General features: G+C 43.3%; 1 protein-coding gene across 11 annotated transcripts in view; it reads left to right on the top strand.

The window, feature by feature from the left end:
• OBSCN (obscurin, cytoskeletal calmodulin and titin-interacting RhoGEF) overlaps positions 1-22,358 on the top strand; it is a 745,212-nt gene that overhangs the window by 587,415 nt on the left and 135,439 nt on the right. For 2 of the 11 annotated variants that reach the window (XM_029588311.1, XM_029588310.1), the window contains 2 exons: positions 2,095-2,137; positions 7,879-11,233. The exons of the other annotated variants lie outside the window; for them this stretch is intronic. In XM_029588311.1, the coding sequence (XP_029444171.1) occupies positions 2,095-2,137; positions 7,879-9,358 (1,523 nt within the window). In that variant the 3' untranslated portion in view covers positions 9,359-11,233. Of the gene's footprint in view, positions 1-2,094; positions 2,138-7,878; positions 11,234-22,358 lie in introns of those variants that run through there. 11 annotated transcript variants of the gene reach the window in all.

The following is a 22,358-nucleotide window of genomic DNA, read 5'->3' as shown; positions in this document are numbered from 1 at the left end:
TGTTATGTTAGTTGCATCAATTTTCTTCCTGTAGGATAATTTCCTTTAGACAAGTAAGGACTCGACTTGTGTAGGCATTTGGAAATCACATAAGAACTTTCAAATATTCCTCTAAAGATTTAAATTAACCTGGGGTTCCAGGACTTTTTGAAAATTCAAATCAGAGTTCACTGATTGCATAAATGCATTTTCTATTACATTCAGGCGTATTTTAGAAAAAACATCTGCGCACACTATGTTTTTTTTTTTAACCTTATTTTACCAAAGGTCAATTTTTTTTATATCTGCATGCAGAGTAATGTGTTGGCTCATACATTTTTCACAAATGATACAAAGATCAGCAACATATTTAATAAGATTGTGTATGATGTTTTATATCATACAAGTTATTTAGACTTAGCTCCAGTCTAAGAATTACAATGCTCTTCTAGTTCACGTGGATGAAACCATAGATCGCAAGTTAGATTTTCCTTAGAGGATATTATTGTCTGGCATCTCCTTTTGTATTTTTCCACCTAGAAGGAAATGGCTATATGAAGAGCATATTATATTAATGTAAAAAATGAGACGTACTTTCTTTTCACATTGCCATCTCTCACCTCCGTTCCTTGGACCACCTGTCTGAGTTTTTCTGCTACCTCCCCCCCCCCCCCCCCCAAGACATTGTTCAAAATATATAACTTATTTAAAGAGATTTTCCGGCAGGGGAGAAGGGCCATGTAGATTTTTCTGTAGCAGAACCCTTCAATATAAGAACAACCAAGGAAAATATCATAGGGAAGTTAAGATCAATATTAGGAAATAGAGATGTGTTCTCATAATTTGTTTCAGCCTTCAAACAATTTTGGTTCAGTTCGCTCATTTTTGTCTGCTTTTTTCTTTTGATGTGGGGTTGTTTTTTTTTCCAGTTCATTTCATTTGTGGTAGTTTATGCTCTTAAATGCCATGTTATGCTCATAAAACTGGTTTTTTTAGCCTCATAAACAACCAAAATAAATGAAAATGAATGCATATCCCTATTATGAACCTTTCACATAGACACCGACACAGAAAGCATCCTAGAGAAATTAAGGAACAAAAGAACACAAAAGTAGGAACTGAATTATCCATGACAAGGGCTTAGGCAATAGACATGAAAAGGAAAAAGCATTGGCAATGATATGAAGTTGCAAGCTAACTCAAGTTGTTGCATAGGATTTTGTGATGTGCATTACGTTAAATTGTATTAACTGAGGGTCATCATTCCCAATAAATCTAGTCATATTATTTTTACCCTAACAATCTTACATTGAAATATCCTCACAACCTGGCACTTCAGGCATTGTATTAGACGTTGCCATTATTACTCAAAGAGCAAAAATTCCATGCCAGGGGCCTTTCCCATAGAAAATAATCATAGAAAACGTGACAAGGGAACGGACTTTCATGTTGCAGACTTCCAGCATAAGAAGCCAAAGAAGATTTTGGAAAGAAAATCTCCTATCATAATCATTCTTTGTTTGATACTTTTCCTCAACCAATTCATACCAGTTAAGATATTTACGGGTTTTAATAATTAGTTAACTATTAGAATGAAGGCTGGAAAAGCAGAAAATCTACTTCAAGATTTTCAGCTTAGACACCACCAGAGAAAGAAGCGGAGGTTCACTGACAAATTATTGAAAACCACCATGGACTCTCGAAGAGTAATGAGCCAAAGTCATCTTCAAAAAAAATAACAGACCCATGTAATGACATTTAGCATTGTCAACAGCCACATTAAACATCTTTAAGAAGGAAAGGTCCATGCTAGGACCTTTAGCACAATCAGAGACCACAGGAAATCCTCTAAAGGAAGCAAAGGTCCTTACCCAGACCTTTATCATGGCCAAAATCAATAGAAAATAACTGATGGGAAAAAATATCTGTGTTATCAGGGGACACCCTGCAGGTGCTTGAGTTCTGCAAAAGCTGCAGGCCTTCAGCCCAGGAAGCAACCACAGAAAGAATGGATGCAACATGTTTTCATTTTGGATAATCTTAACCAAGCTAGTTCAATCATTTCAGCTTCTGCATTTCTCTAACCCCATGCTCTTCATACTGTTTTCTTTTTAGTCACCGAACAAGAAACTAAAGTGCCCAAGAAAACCATCATCATGTAAGTTTTGCTGTTGTTGTTTCATTTTTTTTGGTCCTGTCTTGTTTGTGTCTTGCTGCCTGTGCATGGTCCAGTAACAAGCTTGGTTTCACTGCTGGTGCGCCTGTGTTCATTCTCACCCCATCCTGTGCTATCTATTTGAGAAACACAAAGAATCCTATCTGGTGGCATAATACTTTCAGGTTTTTTCTAAAAATGAGAAGCGCAAGGAGGTAAACTCTAGGGTTCCATTTTAATTTTTTTTTCTATCTGAGACATAGGAAATAAAAAGGTTTTAACATTTTTATTTAGTTTGTTTAATTTTTTAAAATGGATCTTGCAGACTTAGAGGGTCATTTACTAAGCATTATTCCCATAGGGCTGGATTTTCTAAGTTCGCAGAACTTAGAAAATTGGGTGGTAACAGGGGGCGGGGGGGGCGTTCCTGCGCTAATCGGCAGCGATCGCACAGCCGCTGTGCGATCGCTGCCGGCGACGCGCCGAATAACTACACCATAAAAGGTGTAGTTATTCGGTGTGAAATAAGCAGCGAAAAGGCTCCTTAACTTTTCGCTGTCTGCGCCGTCTTCGTGGAGTCGGCCCCAGTGATGCCCCGACTCCTCCTCTTCCGGGGCCGACTCCGCCCCAATGTCCCCTTCGCAGGCGTGCGCTACAATTTCTAGCAATCGCACGCTTGGGCTGGTAGCGCAAGCGTGCGATAGCCTTAGAAAATAAGGCCCATAGACACAGAATAGGAGAAAAGCCTTAGTAAATGACCCCCTTAGGAGGTAATTTTAAAAAGAGTTACAGTGTAAATGTAAAATACTATTGTAGCAGGTTTAAAAAGCCATTTATGCACGTACAGTGCACTTACACGTGACTGTCTTGTGGACAACTCAATGGCTTTTATATTGTAGCAATTTTCAAAAGCCCACTTACAAGGGTAAAGTGCATTTACATATGTAAAAGCCAATTTTAATAAAATCAGGCCCTTAGCATTTAGATAGTTAAATAGTTAGACAATAGCCATATTTTACAAAATTGCAAATATTTTAATATTATTTTCCTATATCTCTGACTTGCATTTAAAGCAGCAGCAGCACTGTCTCTATTTTTGGAAATATCAATCTGTCTATGTCTTGACTATATTTCTTCATCTAAGGGTCTTATTCCAAAGTCATTTTTTTTGCCCTAGTTTATTTAATTTCTTTTATTTTTATAATGTTTTGGAATTGGAAAGGTACACTTTAGATTTATTTGGCTTTATTAACCACCTTTTTAAATAAGAAATTCTCCTAAGGTGAATTAAAGTGGTAATGTACAGTCGACAACCTGTAGGAACAGCAATTTAACAATTCTAATCTGAAGGAAAACTGGGTAGTATGGACTAAACTTGAAATAGATCAAGCAATAGGACTAAATTTTAATATATATACACCCAATATCTCAGTAAAATACATAGGGGTGCATTTTAAAAAAACAGCGTGTGCGAGTACTTTTGTTCATGCACCAGGCGCAAGCAAAAGTACTCTGGATTTTATAAGATATGCGCATAGCCACGCGTATCTTATAAAATCCGGGGTCGGCGCGCGCAAGGGGGTGCACATTTGTGCACCTTGCGAGCGCCGAGCCCTGCGCATGCTGCCCGTTCTCTCCGAGGCCGCTCTGAAATCGGAGCGGCCTCCTAGGGAACTTTCCTTCCACCCCCCCCCGCACCTTCCCCTCCCTTCCCCTACCTAACCCACCCACCCCCACCCCCCGGCCCTATCTAAATCCCACCCTATCTTTATTTGAAAAGTTACGCCTGCCATTCGCGCGCGCCAGCAGGTTGCTGACGCGCCATCACCCGACCCGGGGGCTGTTCCGGAGGCCTCGGCCACGACCCCGGAACGCCCCCGGGCTGGCACCATGCCCCCCTGACACGGCCCCCGGAACGCCCCGAACGTAGCATCGCCCACCCGACATGCCCCTGACACGCTCCCCCCTAGTGAAGCCCCGGGACTTACGCGAGTCCCGGGCTTGCGCACGCCGCCGAGCCCATGCAAAATAGGCTCGGCGCGCGCATGGGCGTTTTAAAAGGGCTATGCGCGTACCTTATGGGGCGGATTTTAAAAGGCGCGCGAATAGCCTACTTTTGTTTGCGCTCCAGGCGCAAACAAAAGTACGCTGGATTTTAGTAGATACGCGCGGAGCCGCGCGTATCTGCTAAAATCCTGGATCAGCGCGCGCAAGGCTATGGATTTTGTATAGCCGGCGCGCGCCGAGCCGCGCAGCCTACCCCCGTTCCCTCCAAGGCCGCTCCGAAATTGGAGCGGCCTCGGAGGGAACTTTCCTTTGCCCTCCCCTCACCTTCCCCTCCCTTCCCCTACCTAACCCACCCGCCCGGCCCTGTCTAAACCCCCCCCTTACCTTTGTCGGGGGATTTACGCCTCCCGGAGGGAGGCGTAAATCCCCGCGCGCCAGTGGGCCTCCTGCGCGCCGGGCCGCGACCTGGGGGCGGGTACGGAGGGCGCGGCCACGCCCCCGGACCGCCCTGGGCCGTAGCCACGCCCCCGTACCCGCCCCCAAAACGCTGCCGACACGCCCCCGAAACGCCGCGACGAGCGGGCCCGCCCCCGACACGCCCCCCTTGGAGAACCCCGGGACTTACGCGAGTCCCGGGGCTCTGCGCGCGCCGGGAGGCCTATGTAAAATAGGCTTCCCGGCGCGCAGGGCCCTGCTCGCGTAAATCCGCCCGGTTTTGGGCCCTATGTGCGTATCCCTTTTAAAATCTACCCCATAATGTGTTACACAGCATCTCAATAACATATACGACACCTCAGCAAACAAATTGTAGAAGCAGGGCCAGGCAGTAATATATGGTGCCAGCCGTTTTACAGCACCTCTGACTTAATATCGCCATGATATTAAGTCGCCACAATATTAAGTCATAGGAACCAAAAAAAGAACTTAATATTGTGGCGACTTAATATCATGGCGATATTAAGTCAGAGGTCCCGAAAGTTTCCAAAAGTAAAAAAAAAAAAATTTGAAGTCAGCCCGTGGCTGTCGGGTCGATAACCGGACGCTCAGTTTTGCCGGCGTCCGGCATCCGGTTTCCGAGCCTGTGGCTGTCAGCGGGCTCGAGAACTGACGCCAGCAAAATTGAGCGTCGGCTGTCAAACCTGCTGACAGCCGCCGCTCCGGTCCACAAGGAGGCGCTAGGGACGCGCTAGTGTCCCTAGCGCCTCCTTTTGCCTGTTTTTACCGCCGGGCCTCATTTGAATAGAGAATCACGAGCACAGGAGAGTGGCCTGTGCGCCCGCTCTCCCGTGGACTTTACTGTATCGGCCTGTAAGTGCTGCCCACTGACCATAGCCAGATATTTACTGGCACTTTGCTGGACAAGCCCTACTTATCCAGTTAGGTTTTTTATGAATATCGGGCTCATAGTGTTTTTTTGTTTTTTTAATCAAGAATGGCAGGTTCTGTATTCACAGGGAGAGGCAGGATTGCATAGGTTAACTTTGTGGTTATACTGCTCCCTAAAACACACAAGCCAATGCTTTTAATTCAGCCAAGAGGCAGCTCTGTGTGGTGGAAGTTAATTTCTTCTTTTGATCGAGTGTATCCTAGAAGAAAATGTAAGTTATGCTTAGAAGTTCTGTTCTACTAAAAGTCAAATTCCTCCATGACGGGAATTCAGAGCCTTCTAAGAGACTTTCTTTAACTAATTAATGCCTAGCTTTGTTAGATAAGATGTTGGAATATTAACATCACTGAGGTAAGAGAAATAAATATAATATATTTAAAAATCAGCTATAAAAGAGACGTGCTGCTGAATTACTGGTTCAGTTTTAATTTTTTAGATTACAAAAAATCTACACAACAAAACTTTCTGGAGGGTCACTTTAGATGGCCACCAGAATACTTTATCCCCTTCAGCCGCAGAGTTTCTGATTTTATTTGCTTACTCCAATAGCTGCTCCTCAAAAGATCTTGATGTGGGGGAAGGTTGCAGGGATCTTAGCAGATCATGAAGCTGGCAGAGTGATGCTTAGTAAAGAATGTGTAAACAGGAAAACTGATCCTGCAGATTCAGTAACCTTTCATCAGCAGTGAAGTCTCCCATGAAAGCGTACTTACTGCTATTTGGAAAAATGTTTTGGCCAGAGGTTTTCTCGTGCTTCTTTGAGGTTCCCACTGAACTGGAACCAAAGTCTGTTTGGACTGCAGTGCCAAGAGTCTTCATTTGCAACGACCTTGAGCATTTTATAACCGATCCCCTCCTGCCCAGCCACTGGAGTGACTGTCCTTGACCAGGGGGCCACAATCCAAGATTCTCTGTGGAACGCAGTAATTATGGACTCAGAGTCTGACCCCTGGGTATTGCTGTCGAAAGATGAGTGAGGCCACAATCCTGGCCAGCCTAGGGGAGCTTTGCATGGCAGTGTGCAGCTCTTGCCACATAGCCTCTAGGCCAGCCCCAAATTGGTATTTTTTATATGTGAGACTGCTGCTTTAATTAAATATGCTAATAATCTTTCTTAATTGCCCTTTGTTTTCTATTTATTACTTACGTTTCCTGCCGTTCAAAATTATTGGATGCTCTTGCGCTAACCCAAAATGCACCCTGTCACTGGTAAACAGCATAGCATTTTTACTAACTAAAATGTGTGTGGAACAATCAGAATTCATCTAATCATGCTAGTCCTTGAAATCCATTAATATGAAAAAGCACAGCTGATTGGAAAAACGAGTGTACACACCTGTTTATGCAAAGCGGAAGCCGATCCAGTTGGCTGTACAGCAGTAAAAAACAAAGAGAATCGGTAGTAGAAACGCCCGTTATTTAATTTCTACAAATGCTGCTGGTGGACGGTGCTGTTTCAGGCCCCGATTAGATCACCATTGACGGCTGCTAACATAATCTGACTTATATGCTGCAGGTATTTCATGAGCCTACAATTCTTTGTGGCAATTGCCCTACAGATATCAGTCCTGTTCCAATTGATTGCCCCTGAGGCAGCTGTACAAAAGAGAGCGAAACTCGGCCAGAGTCGGGCATCATTAAATAAAGGGCGTTTCTACTACCGATTCTCTTTGTTTTTCACACCTGTTTATGTACAAGTTTGCCTTTGGAGTACAGGATTGTGAAACCCTCATTACCAAGGTAGTAAAGCTCATAAGTTATACGGTTTTAAAAATTGATCCTTCATAAGCAACAAAACAATGCGTTTCAAAGCTTTCAAAAGCAGCTCTTCATTTGAACATAAGCAGTGTCCTCCTTCGCCAAGAATCATTGGCTTTCAATGGATCCTTGACACACCGGAGGATCTTGGAATGTGGCACTGTATCTAAAGAAAAAAACACCTTCTCCCCAAAAACGAGGTTTTATAATTGGATCATTCTAAAATATTTCTCTGGACATATTGCCCTCTCTGCCTTAAGGCACTCAAGGGATTATCATTACTGGTAACTAAAAAGGAGTTTTCTTATATTAAAGAATAGAGTCTTAACATAAAACTTTATTAAAAAATGAGTGAGAATACATGCATATGTGTATTTGTCCTTGGTGTGTACATGTTTGTTTTAGTGTACGCATGCGTCCTAATAGACAGACATGTGCATACATAAATATAATAAGCAAGCGTTAATATCACAGCTTGAATTACTCACAAAACTAATTCCACCTACCTTTGTTGAATCTGGCATGTATGGGCTGCTGACTGAACCAAGCTATGTTTTCATCTGAACTTTATTCCAAACATTTTCATCATTAGAGAGGAGACCATAACAACTGTGGTAAAGACACCAAGGATGAGGAGCAGGATGTCACCTTCACGTCTTTCTTCCAGTCACTCACCATCTCGGTCTCCAAGATCAGAGCTGCCTTCGCCAGAAACACTTTATATGCCAAGGGGCAAGCAGCCTGCATTAAGGCATGAGCAGGAGACAAGGAGGACAGTTGTGCCAACACTTTTTGTGACAGAACCAGCGGATGAGAGAGGAGCAGTAGCTCGATCTGTTAGCACAGAAGGCAAAGAACAAAAACCCAAATGGGTTGAAGTAGAGGAAATAATTGAGTTCCAGGTGAAAAAGTCACCAACACCAATGCTTCCAAGGAAAAGAGGAGCTTCTCCTGCAAAGCATGAGAAAGATGATTTGGAAACTTTGAAATTCACTGTGCCTAGCCACAGGCCCAAGCATTCCCCAGAAGATGACCCAAACACTAATAACTCAAATAATAAGTTAGTGGAAGAGGCCAAATCTCTCCCTTCCGAAAGCATTTCCACTGCTGACATCCCAACTTTTGAATATGGAACTGCCCAGGAGGGGCCCTCAGTAAGCCAAGAAGACTCTCAGTGTGGGTCTGAACAGTTAGATGATGATTCTGTTTTTGATTGTGGAGCTGAAGAAAAACAGACCACTCAAGAGTCAATTAATATTACAGAAGGTGCTTCTTCACCAGTTGTTGAGGTTGGTGATCCAGTTGTGTTTGGCTTTGAATCAGTTGATGATGACAAGGACCTTTTTACTTCTCCACTGACGAGCTCCAGGATTCAAGAAGCTAAAGAAGATATGGATTCACTTTGGACTACAGAAAAGGAGATAGGCGATCCCATACAAGACATAAGTTCAGAGGAAGAAGGATTCATTATCGAGGAACCAGTAGAGCCAGAACCTGATGACATTAAAAACAGAGATAAAAAAATTTTGACTTATCATGGAAAAGTACTTACTCTAGAAGATCTTGAAGATTATGTTCCTGGAGAGGGAGAGACCTATGGGTGTGATGAAAGTGATCCAAGCTTTAAAGAAGGCACACCGTATGAAATCTCAGTGCTCCAGACAGAAATTAATGAACCCACCATTGGCAAACCAGTCTTGCTGAATGTGGGAAGGCCTGTTGTTCCAAAGCCAACCCTGAGCTTTTTCAGCGAATTCAAGGATAACCTTAGTGGAGCTATGTTCATGTCAGCATCCAGAGTAAGTGGAATGCAGTCCATGACTCCCTCAAACATCTCCTTCCATGTAAGTGAAAGCTGCACAGCTGGGGCAAGTGTACACCCTACCACAGCTTCGTCAGGAAATAATTCTTCATTCAGTATCAAGCCTTCATTCTGTACTGAAGTCCAACGCCCAGTGGACAATGGACAGCCCAGCTTTAAAACTGAAGTTTCTACCAGAACCCTTAGCTATGGAACTGTCGGAGAGACAGTTACACTACACATCGGCAAAACAGACCCATCCCAAAGTTGAGACAATGGAAACAAATCTCCAGAAAACATCAAAAGTATTTTGGGGGAGGGGAGGGGGGATTTGTGTGGATTATAATGAAATATCTAATAAAATATATGACGTGATGGAGAAAAAAAATCATATTTACAGGGGTTTGTAGGTGTCCAGTCTTAAAGGGAACACATCTGTTTGCTCAGTTGTAATTAGAAAGCTTTGATCTTGGGAGAAAGTGTATCATTCCATAAGAATGCTGAACAGGAAGATTATTAAATTATCCAAACCGGCAACAAGTATGCTATGCTTATAACATTAAAAATGACTTAGGATGATGTTTGATGCCAGAGTTAAAATGTTGCAGGGCTGAAATCTGTGAAAGCTGTTATTTTCATTATGCAGTGCCTTCCATCAATCAAAAAGAAGGATGCTTGCACTGGAGCTTAACACCACAGTTGCATGCAGATAATACTGACAAGAAAATCTGACAGTTGATACATGCCGTGTTAGTTCTGGAAAGAGAACACTTCCTGCAACATTTACATTTTAGAATTTTCAAAAGGGCAAATTCACTTCATATAGGGCCTGAAAGCAAGGCTGTCTCTTTCCGCTCTCTGCTTAGTCCTGCTTCAACAAAAATCACTGTGCTGTGTATTTCAATACTTTTTTTCTGTAATCTAAGCTAAAAAAAAAAAATGAAGAAAATACATCAGTTTGAAAAAGCAGAACAATTTATGTGAACATTGGTATGATAAACGTGGTAAAGGGTTCCATGCACAGTGGCACACGAAAAAGGCAATCCACCACCACCACCATGTTTATCATAAGCAAGTGGCACTGGGTGTTGATGAAAGTGAGAAGTGATTTTTAACCAAAAACCTTCAACAGCAAAACACTGGCTAGTAACATTTATTTTATAGACAAATGATAAAAAATTGCGAGCAGTAATAAAAGCCTCTCACAAAGGTCTCTCTTCTGCAAAATAAAAGGGGTGGGATGGGATCCATGAGACGACGCCCATTTCTTTAGCAGAAAGCAATTTGGAAGTCAGTTACTTCCACCACCTTGTTGTTTAAAGGCTCTGGAGGTAAGTAGCTTCCAAACTACCCTGCCCGTGGTTCCTGAACCTTCAGTAATGCACAACAGTAAATGGCAAGAGACCGCCAGCGCATGAAATGCCTGTTAAAGGCCAACCTTTTGTAATGACAGCCCTTGAACCCAGTGTGTTGTTCAGAGAAACCAATGCTTGAAAGAGGGGAGGGGGATGGGTGTTTGCTATCCAATCTCTGTGAGCACCCAATCCACTCGTACAGGGCAACAGGAGATAAATGAATGTAATGCAAGCTCATCTTTTCCTGATTTGATTTTTTTTTTTTGTTGTTGCTGTTGAGCTGCTTTTTTTTCCTTTTTCTAAAGGATTAGAGTCGCTTAGTGCATCGCAAACTCGATATACCATAGCATAACGAGCAGGTATTTTCCTGCCGTCCAGTCAGAAGATAACATCCATCTACATCTTCTCCAGAAATGGCAATAATGGAAAAGAATGGAAGTTATTCCTTTTTTTTTTTCCTCTGAAAAGCTATCAGCTAAAAAGAATTAAAAAAAAATACTCTGGCCTCTGGTTTCAAACTTTTTTTTTTTTGTAGTTAATAGTTATGCTTGTAAGTGGTTTACAATGTTTAGAAAATTAATAAGGACATGTGTGAGGGTTTCTTTCCTGTAGATTCAAAATGTAATGTAAATTAATGTGCATTATGATCTACAGCAGTTCCCGCAGGCTAAGCATATGAAATTTAGGTAGAAACTTCAGTTTGGAAAAAAAAAACCCCAGAAAAACAAAATCTCCAAGCCAAGATATGTTATCAGAAATTTGTTTCATATCAATAAACATCTTGCATCAGCTGTTTTGGTACCTGTGCTTCTTTTACTGTTTGCCTTTCTCAATAGTAACATTTATTATGGCTATATGGAAGGACTTATGAGATAAAAACTACATGCACTGTAACTCAAAATAATTCCAACCGTAAGGGTCTATTACTAAAGGTTTTCTCCCAATGTGTGAATATGGGAAAAATGCATAGAGGTAGATACTCAAAATCTAGTTGATTTTCTAAGCTAGCCAGATAGACATATCCAGATAACTTTAGTGGATATTCAGCAGCATGGCTATGTAGTGCTGCCCCGATCCGCCCACTATCCGCCAACAACTTATCCAGCTATTCCAAAGGCTAGATAAGTGTCTTTGGCTATCTAGTGGCTGCTGAACATAACCAGATATTCAGCAGCTGTTAGATAGCCGGATAAGTTAGCCAGATAACTCCTACTTATCTGGGTATCTAGTGCTAAAAGCACTTTGAATATCAGCCTCTTAATAAATAGGGCGCCTACATGCCTGATGGTCACAGGATAATACTATGCATAAACTTGCAGCCTAGATCAAAGCACAGAATAATGGAAAATTTAGACAATTCAGGCCCACAGCACTTTCAAGGAAAAAGAAAGATATCCCTTCATTGTGTTTATTCATGTTTGGAGCAATCTATTTATTCATTGTTAACTTTTATTTCCTTATATCCATGTGTCTTTTTGAAGCTGGGAATAGACCCAACTCACTCTTGAAAACCTCAGCATTGTCTCAATTCTGTATACTATTGCAGATTTGTTTTAGAAAGGTTATTCACCATTGGTTTCAACCATTTTCTCCCTTTTTCATTATACTAAATTCTGCAATCAAAAGTTTGTGCAAAAATCTCTCTAGGACTTTTACCTTGTCTGCAAATTTATTCCTTCTGGAAAATTGATCACTCAGAAATTTTTGCACAAGATTTTCTATGACTATTTTATTATTTATTAGCTAATGCCTTTCTAAGTCGCCTACTGCCAAAGCTCTAGGCAGCGTACAACAATAACATTCATAATAAAAATAAAACCTAAATAACGACCTATCACCAGTCACAAACAACAAATCTGCCCAAATGCTTTGAAAATAGCAAACCAAAATCATAAAAAAGCCTAAATAAACAAACATTTTTTAGCATTGATCTAAAGGTCTTGGTGCGTGTGGTAAGATGCAAGCTCTCCAGAAGTGAATTCCACAAAATGGGCGCCGCCAAGGGTAAGACTCTCTCCACTGTCTCTGCCAGTTGTTCCTCTAGGAGAGAGGGAACATCAAGTAACCCTTGCTGCGCCAAAGCAAATTATGAGGACTGTATATATGAAACATTGCATTAATCCACAAAAGAATGAATATCTAGCAACCTTTGTACCAACAGCATAACTTTATTTTATTTATCACTGTAACCAGTGTAGCCAGTGTAGATCATGCAAAACTGGGGACATATGGTTAAAATATTTTTTAAAGTTTATAGTCTGCTTTTAGTGATCAGCTACTTCAAAGCAGATTATTCAGGAATTGCAGGTCTTTCCCTGTCCTCAGAGGGCTTACAATTTAAGGGATCTTTTACTAAACTATGGTATTTTCCCATGGAAGTATATCATGAGCCCGATATTCATAGCAACTTATCCAGCTAAATAACAGCTTCTGAAATCTGGCTATATTCATCTGATGCCACTTAGCTAAATATGGAACTTATCCGGCTAAGTAGATAGCCAGATAAGTTAGGGGCGGGCAATGTGCGTTACAGGATAGTATTACGTTTCCAGCTAACTTACGGGCCGATACAGTAAAAACACGGGAGAGTGGGCGAATGCCCGCTCTCCCAGTGTGTGCACAGGCCACTCTCCTGTGCACGCGATTCAGTATTTTAATTTATTTTAATTAGGGCCAGCAGTAAAAAGAGGCGCTAGGGACATTAGCGCGTCCATAGCGCCTCTTTTTTGACAGGAGCGGCGGCTGTCAGCGGGTTTGACAGTCGACGCTCAATTTTGCCGGCGTCAGTTCTCGAGCCCGCTGACAGCCACGGGTTCAGAAACCGGACACTGGCAAAATTGAGCATACGGTTTTCAACCCGCAAGCCGCGGGCCTATTTCAAATTTTCTTTTTCTATTTTTTTTACTTTTTTTAACTTTCGGGACCTCCGACTTAATATCGCCATGATATTAAGTCGGAGGGTGCACAGAAAAGCAGTTTTTACTGCTTTTCTTTGCACTTTCCCGGTGCCCGGAGAAATTAGCGCCTACCTTTGGGTAGGCGCTAATTTCTGAAAGTAAAATGTGCGGCTTGGCTGCACATTTTACTTTCTGTATCGCGCGGGAATACCTAATAGGGCCATCAACATGCATTAGCATGTTGCGGGTGCTATTAGTCTCGGGGGGGTTGGACGCGCGTTTTGGATGCACTATTACCCCTTACTGAATAAGGGGTAAAGCTAGCGCATCCAAAACGCGCGTCCAATCGTGGGGTAACAGTGCGCTATGCTGGAGCACATTGTACTGTATCGGCCCATTAGGGGGTTATTTTCCAACCTGCAAAAGGGCATTATCGCATGCGTTAGGGCCTTATCAAGGCGGTAGCATTCAAATTAGGTGGAGGGGAGGAGTCAGGGAGGAGTTAGGGAGGAGATTAGGGAAATAGGCCGGCGGCACTGCCGCCGGCGATAATGTTTAGAACATTATCACTGGCAGTAGCACGGGAAATAACACCACTTGTTATGATGGTGCTATGCCCGCGATAGTGTGCAGCACAGCCCCACCACGGCAGGTGAACCCGCACTGCCGTAGTGCGGCCGGCTGCAGGCTATTGCCCGACCACCCCCTTCTTCACCCCCATTTACCGCCGCATTCATCATTCCACAATTTTCAGACGTATCCAGCTAAGTTAACAGGATAAGTAAGACTTGCCATATAGCAGGTCTACATTAGCTGGATATAACTTATTTAGCTAACTAACACCAAATATGGGGATATTGAGCAGCAAAGCCGTGCTGCTCAATATCCCATGGAAGTTAGACGGATATATTTTATCTGGCTAACTTAATTAACCATTTTCTATTGAATGTCTACCTCCGTGGAGTTTACTAATGTAACCCTTAGCAGGGTTTCTAATCCCAAGGGCACACAAATATATTTATTTTCTTCAGGACTGCTCCGGCTAACAATTCACCTCCCATGCTCAACTCTTAATCCTGGGGGGATTCTTTTTACGGGGGGGGGGGGGGAGTTCTCGCTTATGGCCCAGATGATGGTATCTTGCTTTGCATGTGTACGCTGCAGGTGAAATGCTGAGACAAATCAGACAGGACCAGGCTCTGGGTGTTAAAATAAAGTTTACTGCTTGGTAATATGTAAATAAAAATCCATTTGCCCATAATGTTGAAGTTACATTTTACTGCCGGTATATGTGCATTTCTCTTTAGGTAGGTGTCCTTTTATTTCCGACATCTGGGTAAAGCTCTCATAGTAATTTTAAGTGCACAAGCTCACCCAGTAGCTTACCAGGAATCCTATTGGAGGGGACCCCAAATTCACAGCAATTACAGTCCTACCTTAATCAATCTCCTTCCTGGAATCCCAGCTTGTCCTGCTCCAATGGGTGGAGATCTGGTTGGGGGTCTCCTAATCTTATTTCTTCATCCTTGGTTATTATTATTGGGGACTTCTCTTGGGGAAAAGTCAGCTGGGATCAGGCTATCTCAGCACTGCAATTGCTGTGGGGAGGGGGGGGATCCAAATACCTCCCCACACTGGTCAGGTTCAAAAATACTTCAAATGGAAAACTGGATACACTTTCAGCCCTCACTGTCTCTCTCAGCAGGATCTGTCACTGGTGCTTGTCCACCTAGGGTTTAGAGTGGACTCACAGGTCTTCAGTCCCCTGGACAAGAGCAGTCTCGCCCCAAGAGGGTATCTGGCATAAAAATGTATCTTTTCTGTAAATTAGTAAAAGTAGGACCCTCTGGCAGGGAGTGCATGGTAAGGTATCACTTCTAACTAAGGCCTAGATTCATGATTTGGCTCTAAATATCACAAAATAGTGCCCACAAGAAAAAAGGGACGCAGTTAGACTAATTTTCCTGGTACCATATTGCAAAGCTCTTTTTTTGCAACATACGGCTTTTATTGCATTTTGCAATTTGGGCTGTTGGTGCGAGAGAGAGAAAGAGGCAGGCCTACCACTGTAAGAGGGGCCACTAATAACTTGGAGTGAGGTGGGGTGGATTCTGGACACCTTGCTCTCTATCTCCTTGAAGAGCATCAAGCTAGGTAGAGAGAACATGGTACAAATCTACTTTACTTTTACCTTTCATCCCTCCAAATCATATTAAATCTTCACTGATGGTAACTGTGCTATTCGTACATATGACTGTGCATGTAAAAATACCCCCCAGAACCCACCCTACCCCACAAACCTCACCCCGAGTTCATAATGCCCCCTCTTACAGTGGTATAAAAAGTTCAATTATAAGTGATCCTCCTCAGAGGCTCTCTCTCTCCTCCCCTCAAATCCTGTTTCGGCCGATAATGCATAGCTATCGCAGGCATAACGCTCAGAAAAAAGGTGTAGTTACTTCCAGAGTTAAATCCCGCGATAGTGCATGTTACGTTATCGTACACAATGTTAACCCACCCTCATTTCCATTTACTCGGCCCAAACTCCTCCCCACTTGACTACTAATTTTAAATTTCCAGACACATTTCTTGATGCTGTATTTATCACATGCGTTACGGCGTTATCGCGGGCGTTAGGGCCCTAACACGCGCGTTACCGCCTTAACGCGTTTTATAAATGACCCAATATAATTCCTTCTGGGTGAAGCTGGGAGGCCTCGCTAGAATGTAAAACTTAAACAACCTCACTGTTCCAAAGCATCCGCAAACTGATCCCAAATAGTTCTAAAATGGCTGGGCTAAATAGGGTTGAGGCATCCAATCTAGATCCTCCAGGTGGCAGGGAGTAAGGGGGAAGGAAGGCTCATGATATTAAAGTTTAATACTGGGTCCTATTGACATCTGGTGGCCAACCCATGGGCTTGCCACACTAAGCCTTGGTATTTGATCCTGCACCTTAGGAAACCATGCAATGTTTTCCAGAGCGATAAATCACTGTGGGGAAAAATACCATGGGTTAGTAAAGTCCATAAATGCTGTGCAATGACGCCCCCCTCAGCCTTGTTAAAGGGTCCAAATGGTCCGAATGAAGATCTCCTCAGAGTGTTAACAAAAAAACCAGGGTTCTTGTGAAAACCCCCCACCCCACCACCTCTAGAGGGGCCAGCGCCAAACAATTTAAAACTTTTTTTATTTTTTGGCAATTGGGGCCACCTCTAGAGGTGGTGAGGAGAGGGGGACAAGGGTCACATGACCCTCAGGTGTGGACTTTAAAAGGATTACACGCATAAGTTACGTGCATAACCCTTAAAAAAAAACACCCCTGTGCACGCCCCAGGACGCGCGTAAGTCCCGAGGCTTTGCTAGGGGGGGGCGTGACGGGGGGCGGCGCAACGTTTGGGGCGCTCCGGGGAGCATGGTGCTGGCCCGGGGGCGTGGCCGAGGCCTCCGGACCAGCCCCCGGGTTGGGTGATGGCACGCCAGCAGGCCACCGGCGCGCGCGAGTTACGCCTGCTTCGGGCAGGCGTAACTTTTGCGTTAAAGGTAGGGGGGGCTTTAGATAGGGCTGGGGTGGTGGGTTAGATAGGGGAAGGTGGGGGGAAGGTGGGGGGAGGTGGGAGGGAACAGGCAGCGCACGCAGGGCTGAGATACCATTCATAACCTGCAAAAAAAATCCGGGTTTTTCCACAGAACCAATACAGCTACTAGAACTCTGAAGTTTTAATTGTATATTGTTTTGATTTTTTGATAAGAAAGGTGATCCATAGAATGTAATAAACTAATAAACTAAACTAAACAATAAAAGAGGGATTCCCAAGGATGGGGGCCTTCAGTGGGAAGCAGCTCATCCTCTTCTGCTGATCTCATCTTTCGGTACACTGAGAAGTACAGACACTGACCCCCATGAATTGTATGCTAAATTTAGACCACATGGTTTTATATGGCCTTGCTTTTAGCAGATAGCTAGGATGGCACAAATGGGTACAGTTAAGTTTCATAAGCCACTTTAGCTCAGTAAACCTCCTCCCTCCGCATCCCACACATCTCCTGTAATGTAAGACCAAATTCCAAAGCCTTTCCCTGCGCTCATTTGGTGACTGGAAAACACTGAAGAATGTGCTGGAAAATGCTGTAAATCACTGGGTGATTGTGTCTGCACTAAAGGCCTGGTGGACCAGCTTAGTTTCCTATTTTTTTTTTATTAATGTATTTGGTTTTTCATCCCCCTGCTCCTGCTCCCCCAGTAGCCTTAATACTGTAATTCCTTAGCTAGAAAACCATTGAAGGATGAACACTCATGAATAGCTCTTGTGTTAACTGGGGATGTCCACGTTGTGGAAGTTGCGGCATTCAGCCTTCTCCTGGTGACCGGCGTCCATTGTCTGTCCCTGTCAGATGGGAGACCCGCAGGTGTTCATGTGCTCTGCATAGAAACTTGTGAGGATCTGTGGGAAGTTGTTGTCTCCTGCCAGCAGGGGCCCTCAGTGGGCCTTGTGTACTAGCTTCCTAGTCCTCCAGGCTCTATGGCTTGCAGGTCCTACTGGTAGCCATGTTGTTCTGGTGCTGCCTCAAATATAAGCTAGCCTCACACCATGCTCAAGGCCACAGTTTGATCTTGGTCTTTGATCCAGTTCCTTACACAGTTCTAGTCTTGGCCTCACATCTTGTCTTGCTTTTGTTTTCTTGTTTCTTGTCCATCCATTCTGTTTCTGTCAGAGCTCTGGGTCCTAGACATGGTCTGTCTTGCTTCTTGTCTTGTTTCCTGTATGCCCAGACTCTGGTTCTTGTATGTGTATTCTGGCCCTACTCTGAGGCTTTGTGTTGAGCCTACTCTCTACCCTGTGTTATCTAGTTCTGTTGATGATTTTTTAGTTCTACTCTGTCTTATTTGTGAGTGTCCTTCTGTCCCTGTTCCTGCTGCGGGTTTGTCCCACTCCTGTAGGTGCCTTCTGGTACCTTGGTGTATGTCCTTGCTTTCAGTACTGCCAGCACCTGAGGGGAAGGTGGCCAGTATAGGCAGAAGATTCTTGTTCCAGACTGCTACAGTGTCCCCATACATGAACAGAACTGTATCCCACCAACAATAAGGGAGAAGCAAGAGCAGACTGCAAGAACCAAAGAAACCCTAGATAAAGATGTTCTTGAATGTGATAGTTCCTTGTGTAACTCATGCCATGCTCTACAGTTTACACCACAGAGGATCTCGGATGCTTTCTTGTGGAATCATGTTGATGTTCACAGTGGGGTCAGTATTCAAAGAACTGCTGTGTGGCAAAGATAACCAGTTAGATTTAACCTTCTATCTTTCAGAGTATTTTTTAGCTGAACCTAATTGGCTAGGTTTATGGCTAAAAATTCTCCTAAATCTAGCCAGCCAAAATTTTGACTGATTAGATTTAAGTCTGCAATTCGTTCACCTAGTTTTAGGCATGAAGGGTAGCCAGTTAGCACTGAAAATGCATGCTAACCAGCTAATTTCTTTTGACTAGCTTAATTGATGTTTATTAAAGAAGTTAAATATAGCCTGTCAGAAGGGGGATGTTTTTTCAAAATCAGTGACTTTATCAGCAAACTCCTGGTTTTAATTAGTTAAACCTTTATGAAAGCCTCCATCCTCCCACTATATTACAGCTTCTGTTCAACCACCTGTATGACTTGTGTGTTAACATAAATGCCGCCAAATTGCCTATAGAAACAAAAATATATAGGGAAAGTAAGATAAAATGACATTTGGAATATCTCCTAGACAACTGAATCCTAGAGGAGAGGATCCTGCTGCTCACATTCACCTGTTCCAAGCAATCAGCAACTAGCATGGTATCCTATTCAGATGCGAATTGTAATAAATACAATCTCCAGTTAATCACTATTATTGCAACATCTCCATGTGTCAGGGGATTTTTGACTTGAAACAGCAAAGATGGTGGTTTTGCATCCATTGACAGGTCATGGAGAAATATGTTCTCACAGTTTTCACATTTTTACTTATCAATTTTGTGACATCACTAGAGACCTTTGTTTTCAGTTTTTTATTTGATTTTTCCTGGCACAACAAGAACGAAAAAGGAAGAAATCAGTATAAACATCATTGCTTTTTGTGGTAACTATTTTTGTTCTTGTTTAATAAACATTGATAAATTCCTGGGTGAAATAAAATAAAACCTGAAAATGAAGGTTCCTAGACATCATGAATAATTGTGTAATGGTTTTACAATGCAGAGAAATAAAATAATAATAATAATTTTTAGCATAGTGACCTGCTATGCAATCTCATTATAAAACACAACCTGTTCCCAGTGGTAAACATAGAAACATAGAAATGACGGCAGAAGAAGACCAAATGGCCCATCCACTCTGCCCAGCAAGCTTCACACATTTTTTTTTTCTCATACTTATCTGTTTCTCTTAGCTCTTTGGTTCTATTTCCCTTCCACCCCCACCATTAATGTAGAGAACAGTGATGGAGCTGCATCCAAGTGAAATATCAAGCTTGATTAGTTAGGGGTAGTAACCGCCGCAATAAGCAAGCTACACCCATGCTTATTTGTTTTACCCAGACTATGTTATTCAGCCCTTATTGGTTGTTTTTCTTCTCCCCTGCCATTGAAGCAGAGAGCTATGCTGGATATGCGTGAAGTATCAGTTTTTCTTCTCTCCTGCCGTTGAAGCAGAGAGCTGTGCTGGATATGCGTGAAGTATCAGTTTTTCTTCTCCCCTGCCGTTGAAGCAGAGAGCTGTGCTGGATATGCGTGAAGTATCAGTTTTTTCTTCTCCCCTGCCGTTGAAGCAGAGAGCTGTGCTGGATATGCGTGAAGTATCAGTTTTTCTTCTCCCCTGCCGTTGAAGCAGAGAGCTGTGCTGGATATGCGTGAAGTATCAGTTTTTCTTCTCCCCTGCCGTTGAAGCAGAGAGCTGTGCTGGATATTCGTGAAGTATCAGTTTTTCTTCTCCCCTGCCGTTGAAGCAGAGAGCTGTGCTGGATATGCGTGAAGTATCAGTTTTTCTTCTCCCCTGCCGTTGAAGCAGAGAGCTGTGCTGGATATGCGTGAAGTATCAGTTTTTCTTCTCCCCTGCCGTTGAAGCAGAGAGCTGTGCTGGATATTCGTGAAGTATCAGTTTTTCTTCTCCCCTGCCGTTGAAGCAGAGAGCTGTGCTGGATATGCGTGAAGTATCAGTTTTTCTTCTCCCCTGCCGTTGAAGCAGAGAGCTGTGCTGGATATGCGTGAAGTATCAGTTTTTCTTCTCCCCTGCCGTTGAAGCAGAGAGCTGTGCTGGTTATGCGTGAAGTATCAGTTTTTCTTCTCCCCTGCCGTTGAAGCAGAGAGCTGTGCTGGTTATGCGTGAAGTATCAGTTTTTCTTCTCTCCTGCCGTTGAAACAGAGAGCTATGCTGGTTATGCGTGAAGTATCAGTTTTTCTTCTCCCCTGCCGTTGAAGCAGAGAGCTATGCTGGATATGCGTGAAGTATCAGTTTTTCTTCTCTCCTGCCGTTGAAGCAGAGAGCTATGCTGGATATGCGTGAAGTATCAGTTTTTCTTCTCCCCTGCCTTTGAAGCAGAGAGCTATGCTGGATATGCATTGAAAGTGAAATATCAGGCTTATTTGGTTTGGGGTAGTAACCGCCGTAACAAGCCAGCTACTCCCCGCTTTGTGAGTGCAAATCCTTTTTTCCACATTTCCTCTTGCTGTTGAAGCTTAGAGCGATGTTGGAGTCACAGTAACCATGTGTATGTTTATTGAATAAGGGTATTATCTCCAGGCAGTAGCCGTCATTCTGGCGAGCCACCCACTCTTCATTGACGGCCTCTTGACTTTATGGATCCACAGTATTTATCCCACGCCCCTTTGAAGTCCTTCACAGTTCTGGTCTTCACTATTTCCTCCGGAAGGGCATTCCAGGCATCTACCACCCTCTCTGTGAAGAAATACTTCCTGACATTGGTTCTGAATCTTCTTCCCTGGAGCTTCAAATCGTGACCCCTGGTTCTGCTGATTTTTTTCCTATGGAAAAGATTTGTCGTTGTCTTTGGATCATTAAAACCTTTCAAGTATCTGAAAGTCTGTATCATATCACCTCTGCTCCTCCTTTCCTCCAGGGTGTACATATCTAAATATGTACACCCTGTATGTACACCCTGTATGTACACATCTCTCCTCATAAGTCATTTGATGAAGACCTTCCACCTTTTTGGTCGCCCTTCTCTGGACCACCTCCATCTTGTCTCTGTCTCTTTGGAGATACGGTCTCCAGAACTGAATACAATACTCCAGGTGAGGTCTCACCAAGGACCTGTACAAGGGGATAATCACTTCCCTTTTCTTACTCGATATTCCTCTCTCTACGCAGCCCAGCATTCTTCTGGCTTTAGCTATCGCCTTGTCACATTGTTTCGCCGACTTCAGATCATTAGACACCATCACCCCAAGGTCTCTCTCCTGCTCCGTGCACATCAGCCTTTCTCCCCCCATTGAATACAGTTCATTCAGATTTCCACTCCCCATATGCATGACTCTGCACTTCTTGGCATTGAATCTCAGCTGCCATATCTTCGACCACTCTTCCAGCTTCCTTAAATCCCGCCTCATTCTCTCCACTCCTTCCGGCGTGTCCACTCTGTTGCAGATCTTAGTGTCATCCGCAAAAAGACATACCTTACCTTCTATCCCTTCCGCAATGTCGCTCACAAAGATATTGAAAAGGACCGGTCCCAACACCGATCCCTGCGGTACACCACTTAAAACTGCTCTCTCATCAGAGAGAGTTCCATTTACCATCACACATTGTCTTCTGTCCGTCAACCAGTTTGCAATCCAGGCCACCACCTCGGCACTCACTCCTAAGCTTCTCATTTTATTCACCAGTCTCCTGTGCGGGACAGTGTCAAAAGCTTTGCTGAAATCCAAGTAGATGACATCAAGTGCTCTTCCTTGATCCAATTCCTTGGTTACCCAGTCAAAAAAGTCAATCAGATTTGTCTGACAGGATCTTCCAATGGTGAATCCATGCTGCCTCTGGTCCA

Source organism: Rhinatrema bivittatum, chromosome 2, assembly GCF_901001135.1.
Source record: "Rhinatrema bivittatum chromosome 2, aRhiBiv1.1, whole genome shotgun sequence".
NCBI classification, from domain to species: domain Eukaryota; kingdom Metazoa; phylum Chordata; class Amphibia; order Gymnophiona; family Rhinatrematidae; genus Rhinatrema; species Rhinatrema bivittatum.
This window is presented reverse-complemented; position numbering and strand designations above follow the sequence as displayed.